Source organism: Labrus bergylta, chromosome 7 (genome assembly GCF_963930695.1).
Source record: "Labrus bergylta chromosome 7, fLabBer1.1, whole genome shotgun sequence".
NCBI classification, from domain to species: domain Eukaryota; kingdom Metazoa; phylum Chordata; class Actinopteri; order Labriformes; family Labridae; genus Labrus; species Labrus bergylta.
Genome location: NC_089201.1, coordinates 3,007,781 through 3,017,457, shown reverse-complemented (window position 1 = coordinate 3,017,457; position 9,677 = coordinate 3,007,781). Strand labels below are relative to the sequence as shown.

General features: G+C 37.8%; 1 protein-coding gene across 1 annotated transcript; it reads left to right on the top strand.

The window, feature by feature from the left end:
- The first annotated feature begins 1,345 nt into the window (after nt 1-1,345).
- LOC110000965 (DEP domain-containing protein 7) lies at nt 1,346-9,316 on the top strand. Its single transcript, XM_020656351.3, has 12 exons — nt 1,346-1,580; nt 1,848-2,027; nt 2,156-2,297; nt 2,381-2,476; nt 3,291-3,454; nt 4,400-4,598; nt 5,079-5,224; nt 5,329-5,484; nt 5,665-5,807; nt 7,025-7,150; nt 7,465-7,540; nt 8,931-9,316. The coding sequence occupies exons 1-12, from the start codon at nt 1,433-1,435 to the stop codon at nt 9,140-9,142; spliced, it is 1,788 nt and encodes a 595-aa protein (XP_020512007.2). The 5' UTR covers nt 1,346-1,432; the 3' UTR covers nt 9,143-9,316.
- The last annotated feature ends 361 nt before the right edge of the window (nt 9,317-9,677 follow it).

Here is a 9,677-nt window from a genome sequence, read left to right as displayed (position 1 = left end):
TTGTGATTAAATGAAAACAGACTGCTGTTTACTTACACAGAATTCTTAAAGAAATATGGAATACCAGTTACTCTGAAGAGTTTGCCATTGTTTTTGATGCCATTCCTTCTGGATTGTTGTGTTTACTACAGGGGGTTGGAGAGGTGAACCCACAATTTAATTTGAACCTTATGGTGGGGGGAATTTATTTAACACACCAAAAGTGCACCAATAGTCACCTAAGGAAGCTTTGTCATGACATCACAACTCCTCAAACCCTTTTGGGATGCTCAGTTTGGTAATATAGAATAGAAGTCAGTTTGGATTTTTAATCAAAAATATTGTGTCACCAATTAAATTAAAATTAAAATTATACTTTTAATTTATCCAGTAAACCAAATAATCGCAAGATTCAGAGAGGTGGAGAAAACTTGTGTTTTTTGTAATGACAAAACCGAAAGCATTTTTCACTTATTTTATGAATGTTTGTATATTCATTTATTTTGGTTCGAGTTAGAGCTCTTGTTTAAAACAAAGACTGATTGTTCAATTAAAGGAAAAGGATATCATCTTTTTTTATAGCAAGAGTGGGACTGACAGTGAACAATTATTTATGTTAAACTTGTTTATTCTGTATGGGAAATATTTTATTCACAAATGTAAATGGTATCAGAAAATACAACAATTCATAATAGAAATGGAACACAAACACTATATGGATGAAAGACAAAAAAGCAAACAAAACCTTGAATATTTGTGAAAAATTATTACTGTAACCCTGTTTTTCTGTTTTAGATTTAGTTGAGTTTTTTTGATACCCCCATGTATATAGTTGTACATAGATGTAGGCCTATAGTTTGTTTGTCTTGTGTTGTAAATGTATTTGTCTTGAAACAATGAAAAATAATAATCATAATCATAAAATATGTAGCTTTTCTCACTCTCCTGGTACATTTTGAATGTGTGGTCTATTTTAAAGGTTTTATCTTTTTTGTTAAAGCTTCTTTGACTATTCGATAGGCCCAATAACAACAGCAGCCAGAGTCACTTTACGATTAGTGCCATCTAGCGGTACATTTTAAAATTGCAAATCTACACAAAGGTGCTTCTGCCAGAACCCGGTATAATGCTGCATCCATGAGCTCCTCGGATGGCCCCAATTTAACAAGTTGGGGAATCATTCTTCCGACTTCTTCCAAGAGAAGATGTATGAATGTCCCTGTAACAACTTGTGTTTCAGCAAAAAGTTGCAATACGTGCAATACGTGAATTAATCAAAAGTATCTTAACATTATCAAATATTATTATATAGGCTATTATTTTTGCCTACCATGTGATGACGATTATGAGATAGCGTCGGTAAGTCGGGCAACTTTTCCCGAGTTTCCGACTTGTTGTTCTGACTCGTTCATACATTTTACAAATCGGAAACTCGTTTTTCCGACACCACATAATGCACCATATGTACATACATAGCCTATCCATTAACAATATACCATTAGGTGCTGACTGTCGCTCCTCCACCCGTGTGCACATGGCTTCAATTAAAGACAGAGCCGCTGCTTTGAACCTTACATCCAAAATGTTTGGGCGTCCTCAAGGTATGTAGCCTAAATTGAACAACTATTTCAACGAGGTACCTGAGGTTTTACTTTGTCTCGTTGTTTTATTTTATTCTGACAAACATTAGGCTGAGCTATATAAACTGTGCGCACCAAAAAGGAAATGTCCCCACTAATAACCCCCAATTACATGATGGTTAATTTAAAGTAATGTCCTTCACGTGCTCTTCTTGTTGTCTTATACGGTCTCTGTCCTGATCATCTGTAAATTAATCAACTCGGTTTGTTCTCCATGCATGTTGTCAGCACATGGAGACAGCAGGAAACCGGTTTGCAACATTTGGAGAGGCCTGATCTCCCACCTCAGGTCCTCGGTTACAGTGAAACGTCAACGAGTCCACTTCAAGTCTCACAGTGACTGTTTTCTGGGTTCAGAGGCTGCCGATGCGGTGGAAGAACATATCCACAATGTCAAAGGATTTCAGGGTGTGTGTTGGACTGCTAGGTGTGGATTTTACGCATAGGCCTATGTTTCTGTATGCTGAAATGTCACAAGAACGTAGGGGGATTTGAAAAGTCGCCTTGTCTTCTTACTGCTTCATTTACTTTTTAAGGTGCCTGTGTTTCTCGGGACAAAGTGGTGAGTGTTTGCCAGGCTCTCTTAGACCATAATGTGTTTGAGACAGTGGGTAATAAAGTGTTTGGCAAAGACAAACGGACAACTTTATTTCAGGACAGCAAGAGTGCCTTTTACAGGTGAGATACACACTAATGTGTTTCTTCTTTACACATTGACAGTGAATGCATGACCATACTAAGCTATCATCATGTGTCTACAGGTTTGCAGCTGTGTGTACTCAATCAATTGATGATTTGGAAAGAGGTTGGCCTCTAGATGAGATCCAAAAGCTCTTCTGCATTACTTTTTCAGAAAGGTATGATGTCTTAATCTTAACTACAAAAACCTATCAACACTTTTAGGGCTTTATATTAGTTATACTTGGCAGACTTTATCTTGTACTTAAACTGTACAATATTGATTGACAGTGTGCTGTGAAAATAGAAAAACATTAAAATGGACTATACAGAAGTATTTATTCCTGTATAATGGCCAAATGTGCTTAGCATTCATGACTAACTTGTATAAATATGCCTTGAATGTGTATTACCTTTTATACTTCGAGTTAGTTTAAAATTCTCATCAATAGAATAATATAAGCTCCAACTGAAACTGTAGGGTTTTTTTAAATTATGGTCATGATGTGAAAAGAGAATACATTTGTTTGAGTTCTTATTATTTAAAAAGGGTTTATCTTTTTTAGTCATTAAAACAGGAAACATGTAATGCCCCTCCTGGAATTTTGTGAATTGACATGCCACACAATGCTACTCACCTTCATCAGTGGGCTCTGTGTTGGGAGGATGAGGATGGTGAGACAGGGCTGCAGAGCCTCAATCTTCTCCTTTCCAAGCAGGGGCATTAATTACATTTTGGCCAGAAGATCAGCCAAAAAGTAGAGTCCTTTAATTTCCTGTGAACGTGGTCAGGGAGTGTTTGCCAGGCTCTTTACTACAGAGTAAGTCAACAGGATGGTTCTACCAGTAATTGACAAATCCTTCCTTTGTATTAATGTCATTTTGTGACATGACCTATACCCCCCTCACACACACACACACACACATTCAGCATATCCACAAAGTCTTTATCATGTCCTCAACCATTGTAGAATAGTGTGTTTTGCATTCCAGGCAGGAGGACCAGGCATGCCCCCCAGGGACACATGTTCAGGTGACCACCAAGACATTTACTAAAGCCAACCAACTGGACACTGCTGGCCTGTCACTGGAGCCTCTGCTGGACACTACTGGTCTGAGTTCTGGCAAAGTGCGAACAGACAGTTTACCACAATCCCGTGAGAGACCAATGCCCTAATGCTTTAATGTGAAAATGATCAATATATAGTTTATCTTCTTCTACATTTACTTGTTGTCACAGGCTTAAGAACTTTTTTCAGAACACCGCCCTTAGAAGCACTACATCGCTCCATGAGCATAAAAAAAACCCAAAAGGGCATATTCTTTCCCTTTTCTCATCTTTAGGACTGTGTTTTGTGTCTATAATTCAATTTAAGAGGCAAGTGAGTTGTGCAAAAGTGAAAACTGTAAATTAGCTTTGGTCTAAAGCGTTCTTTCAAACCGGCACTGTTGATTAAAGTAATGTAAAGACTTTAGACAACAAATAACTAACCACTATACTTTCCCTTAATGATGTCATCCTATAGATCAGGGGTTCCCAAACTTTTCATCCCTCGACCCCCAAAATAACGATGCGAGAGACCGGGGACCCCTTCTGTCCCTGCAAGTGGTTAAAGCATAACTTGCACACAGCAGCACGCACTAATGGACATATCCAAACACTGACATTAGAACAACAATAAAAAATACAGCAGCCTTCAACTAATTGAACAACATTTTTGGATGTCATTTCACAATAATAGGTAAAATATGTAATTTCAAGTCATTTCCAGTTTGCATTTGTTTTTGGAAGGCAACTCGCGATCCCCCTCCCAGTGTCTCGCGATCCCCCTCCCAGTGTCTCGCGATCCCCCTCCCAGTGTCTCGCGATCCCCCTCCCAGTGTCTCGCGACCCCCACTTTTGAAACCACTGCTATAGATCACTGGAAAATCCCAAGTGTTATGTACACATTTACATCAAAGAACATTGAAGTTCATTATATTTCTATAAGACACAGAAGTTGTCTGGACCGTATAATATAATGATAAAGAAGTCTTTACAATTGAAGAGAAACTATACAACTTCTCAGTATGTTTTTGTTTTGTCTTGTTCCACTCTCCAGTGTTAGATGACATATGGAAAGAGCAGACCATCCAAAAGCTGCTGAACCTGGTTGAGCTCCCACTGCTGGAAGGTGTTCTTCAATGCATCCAGGACCCATCCTCCACCCCATCAAACCTTTTGATTCACAAAAACACAGACCTGATAAACAGCAGCAACCACCTGGACAGACAGATCCTCAAGGCCTTCAGAGACTCTCAGTATGTTGATTTACATTGTTTGGGGCTTAGAAAATGCTTTTAGTGAATATCTTGTAGTGGTCTAAGGCAGATTGTGACTGATATGACAGCATATTTTAATTTGATGATTGTCTTTAGCTGCTTTCATAGGCAGTTATTAAGAATGTCATATTCATCTTGAAGTATTGGACTCAAAACGTATGCATGCATTGTTATAAGATTTTCCTAATTGACAAACAAGATATTAACTGTACTTAATTATCTTCTCTAAACTCAACATAAAAAGCATACCAGTCTTACGTCTGTACTGGTCACATGACCCCTTTGACCCATGTTTATAGTCCCTTTGCCAAGCTAATATAAGCTAAAAGGCTAGCTTTAAATAAATAGTGCAGATTAGAGAGTGTTGTCAATCGTCGTAAATCTGAACCTAACAGATATACTGGAGATAACAATACAGTGACTTTAATCAGAGTTTTTTTTAAATGACTTCTCTCTCAGGGACGATGAGTGGCTCTGTGCAGCTCTGGACTGTCTGGTCTTTCTCCCTGATCAGCCAGTAGTAAAGCTGAGCAGAGATCTACCTCACTGCTTTCCACTGGACTGCTGTGACCAACTGCCAGCTCCTAACAGTTTGCAAGATAAAGGCAAGTAGTTTGATGAGTCTTAAAAGAGGTGGGCACTTCTCAAGTGCAAGGCAACTATCTGACTAAAGTTTTGTGTCCTCAATTGTAAAATGTGTCTGCCACAGTCCATAACACAGATGAACAGCCCCGTCTTTCTCCCAGTTGTTTGGACCAGTGTAAACTGCTGTTATATTGGACACTGGTGACCCACTACAGCCACAGGCCTCCACTACTACCAGAGCACATGACTGACATCTACATGGCAATCATTGACTTGCTGGGTAAAAACTAGTATTGTGTCTTGCAGTTTCTCAAATTAGATTTTCTTACTCTATATCATCACAGTTTTCTTGTATTAGTGAATTGTAACTAAGCCTGTTTCCCTCCCTGAGTTGCCCAACTTCTCATAAATTCTAAGTATCTTCACATCACTAACTTTATTGTCTCTCTTTCCTCACCAGTGAACTCTAAGATAGCTGTAGCTCTTGAAGCTCTGCAGCTTTGTCTGAAGCTGTTGCCTCTCACCTGCAGGGAGGAACTGCACAAACTGCTTACATTCGCTGCTCTTGCAGCAGACCCTCAGGGGATAAAACTGGACAAAAAGGTGAACGCTAGTTGCTAAATCTCATACTGTATAATACATTTTCAAAATGACCAAACTCTCAGGACATTTTTACCTTATCAATGTCTGGAATTTAAAAAATGATACCTGATAACAAATGTTTAGATCGTGCCAGTGTATTCTTTTTTTTTTTTTTCCCATTATCCTCATAGAGATCTAATCTGTGGAAAACCTGTGTTTAGTCCAGCATAATAACATATTTGTGGTAGGCATTATGTCTTAAGAATTGTGCTTGCACCAACATCTCTTGAGGTAAGATGTGATGTGTCCGCTATACTATGCTATAATGAGAACATTTGCCTTTAAATCAATGCTACATGTAGTTCAATGGAATCACAACATCAACAAGAGTGGAGAACAACATAGTGACAAACAGAATGCAGACTTTAAATACGTGCACAGAGATCATAGCATACATACTACCCTGTACACTGCAGCAGTCACAGTACATAAATGTGACCCTGCCCTCTAATAGGCTAAGAGGTTCAGTGTTTCCCCTACCATTATATTAGGGGGGTGGCCCGCCCCCCCTGAAGGTCAAGTAAAATATATATATATATTTTTTTTTTTTACAGATTTTTTTGGGGGCTTTTTGTGCCTTTTATTGTAGAGATAGGATAGTGGATAGAGTGGGAAATCAAGGAAAGAAGTCATTTAAGGATACCGTTCCCATAGAACAGGACATCTGTCATTAAAAGTAACACATGAACACCAAGATCCCTTCAAGTGTTTGTGTCGGCTTGTCCCCACCCCACCAACGCTGTAAACCTAGGGGAAACACTGAGGTTAATTCTCCAAATAATATCCTGCTGCGCTCTAACATCAGGTCTCTCTGACTTACTGAAGAATACTAGGGGTCTGGCAGGAGAAACTGTGGCTGTTTGAGTTCACGCATACAGCTCCTCTGACAAACATCAGGAGTTTTCTGTGAGTTTGAAAGCTCTCTAAGACTACTAAATATAACATTCCTTAATCCACTTTGATCATGAAGTATTTCTATGGGATTTTTCTTAACCATATCATGTGTAGAGATATAGTGTCAGATGTAGTTTTAGTTCAGTAAAAAGGTCTTTAAGAAATCATTTTTGTACCGCTTTGCCACAGACAGACACTAAAGTAGTGGGCTTATTTTCGATCCTGTACCAGTTGTTTTTCTTTTTTGTAAATTGGCATCCAAGATGTGATTTTGTACCCTGTAGATGGACAATAGACTGGCAGTGATGAAATCTTTTTCTGGAGCAGTTCTCCGCTGCAAGGCTCTGTCAAAGGAGACAGATGACCTGATGGTGGTCTTCATGCTCAGCAACGTTAAGGACATATTTAAAGTAAGGAAATGACATGCTGTACCATTACATTCTACACCACAGTTTCATTTAGAATGAAAAGCAAGTTTTGTAACTTTGCTGTGTGGTAATTGTCACATTTTAACTTGTGAAATGTCTGGACAGTCAGGTCCTGACATTGTCCACATTTGACTTTGCACAAATGTTGCACACAGTGTGAGTTTGAAGATGTGAGACATGTAAATCAATTTCTATCATAGGTTGGGTTAATGCATACCATTCATGTAGAACTCCTTCTCAAACTTGAAACCAGTCTCAAAGCCAGACTATATTCTAATATATTCTTTTTGCTGTAGATACCTGGGGCTCTGCACAGAGGAGTGAGTGACCAGCTGTCCTTCCTTGTAGAGGGGAAGAAGCCTAATCGAAATGGTAAATGACTGTTCATGAGTGGAAATCTAACAGCAGTGTCCAACAACAAATAGCTTTGTATAAGACAAATAAACCATTCATTTTTAAATAGTAGCTCAAATTGTTTTTAAATCGATAGGTAGAAAAAAAACCATGTTAATGGGTAGCTGTTTTTTTACAACTGCAGATATTACTACCACTCATATGTTTTTCATTAAACATACTTTTTTCCCAAGGGAAAGCATTGTGGCTAAGTGGTAGTCGGTTGTCTCTCAATTGAAAGGAAGGTCAGAGGTTCACATGAATAAGTACACTCTACCCTGAAATGATGCTGTGTAGCGGTGTGTGAATACATACTGATGGGCACTTTACGTATCAGCCTCATTAATTTATAAAGGGACCATTGTACATCTTCTCTTTACAAATGAAACACATAGCAGAATTATTTTTTTTTACAGATCAAAGTGACCTTGTGTGTCCTCATTGCACATAACTGAAATGTTAATGCCCTGTACTTTTCATTGTATTCCAACTGATAATGGGAACTATATTTTTTTATATACCTTACAGATAGAAAAAGTGATGTCATAATTTGAACTATAAATGCTGCATTTCAAGTTTGCAGAGGAGCAAAAATGATTTCCACATGCAATGGGCTTCATTTACCAATATCTTAAGATTTTTCAATTTGTTTTCAGAAAGCTCCCAAGGAAAAACGCATTGGATTCAAGACATGTTCTTAAACTGATGAATGCTGTGTCTTTGTTAACTGGAAGCTTGTGCATGTTTTCCTATTTGCAAATAAAATGCCTCTTTGATCCCCATATAAAGAGACTGCAGGGCAGTGTTCAGTCACACTGGATAACCAAACACCAGCCATACTGTGCAGCTCAGTTCAGTTCCTTACATGTTTTTATGCTTTAGGCACATTGATTGGATTATATCCCTCAAATGTGCAATTGTGGTCCACTATAACCACTCCCATCAATCTTGTATAAACTTAAAGGAACCCACAATACCTGTATTTCCCAAAACCCAACTACATAGACAATTAGCAACAACTGCAGCTGCTTTTTATGTAGCATGCGAAGTGAATACTGACTAAACAAGTGTTAGTGGTGCAGAAATATCACATTGACTCATTTTACTCAGTTTCTGCTGTGTAAATATAGAAGTAATATATATATATATATATATATATATATGGGCATTTGTTTGCTTGCATGCTTTTTTTTTTCTTCTTTTTACATTTTAAGTTGCGTATGTGTAAAGGATTTGTGAAACTCTTCTATAACTTTAACAACTTTAAAGTTTGTGTATATTCTAGTTTAAAGTGTTCTTCGATGGTTATAGTTAACTGGCACACTAAGTCCCATCTCGTTAAATGCTTTTTTTTTTTCCTGCCCTTCAGGTTCTTCATTCTGTCAACAGGTCTCCAGAAAGACTTATAATGATGAAAAAACAAAGAACACCAACCAGGAACTGTGGGCTCTGATAAAAAGCATCCACCTGGACAACACCATTTCAACTAAGAAGAGAAAGCATCTACTTGGACAGTTTTCCCAAGCCCACCCACAGATATTTCACCAGTATTTTTGTGAATCTGCTGTCGATTTGCCTTAAATGTGTGAACACAGTGAAGTAGACCAGTTTCACTACATGTTGTTCCATAGTAATCAAGCTTAATTATTTTAATCTTAGTTTTGTTTTTCAAGGTAGGCTACATATAGGAAAGATTTGTGTTTGTATTTGCTTTATATGTCAAAAAAACAAATAAAGAAATGATTTATTATTGGACCAGTGAAGTTATTTACAATTAATATTATGGTGCAGTGATTGATCTTGAAAGGTTTTATTTATTAAAAAAAAAAATGTATATTCAGATATAAACCATGTAGACATGTTTTAGTTAAACTTTTTTGTACTGGGCTCTGTGTTTTCAGGGAAGGGTCGACTTAGCCTTTACATGTCATATTAGAATATATTCTTTGTAAATGTTCGCACTGCCTGTGTATGTCGAGGCAGGGATGTCCCGTCAGTGGATGAAAGTGATGAAAATGATCAATGATGTAATGTTGTCCCAAGAGTACAACTGAAGGAAAGCCACTAGACTTGCCAAATCAAAGAAAATATTTACTTTGTCTTAAAACAGTTTGGG

What these genes read in the sequence shown, in the direction of transcription:
- LOC110000965 (XM_020656351.3), top strand. Translation starts at nt 1,433, where the DNA reads ATGCACCATATGTACATACATAGCCTATCCATTAACAATATACCATTA. An exon ending in TGCATTACTTTTTCAGAAAG is followed by an intron (nt 2,477 to 3,290) that starts GTATGATGTCTT and finishes TTTGCATTCCAG; the next exon opens with GCAGGAGGACCAGGCATGCC. An exon ending in GAAGAAGCCTAATCGAAATG is followed by an intron (nt 7,541 to 8,930) that starts GTAAATGACTGT and finishes CCTGCCCTTCAG; the next exon opens with GTTCTTCATTCTGTCAACAG.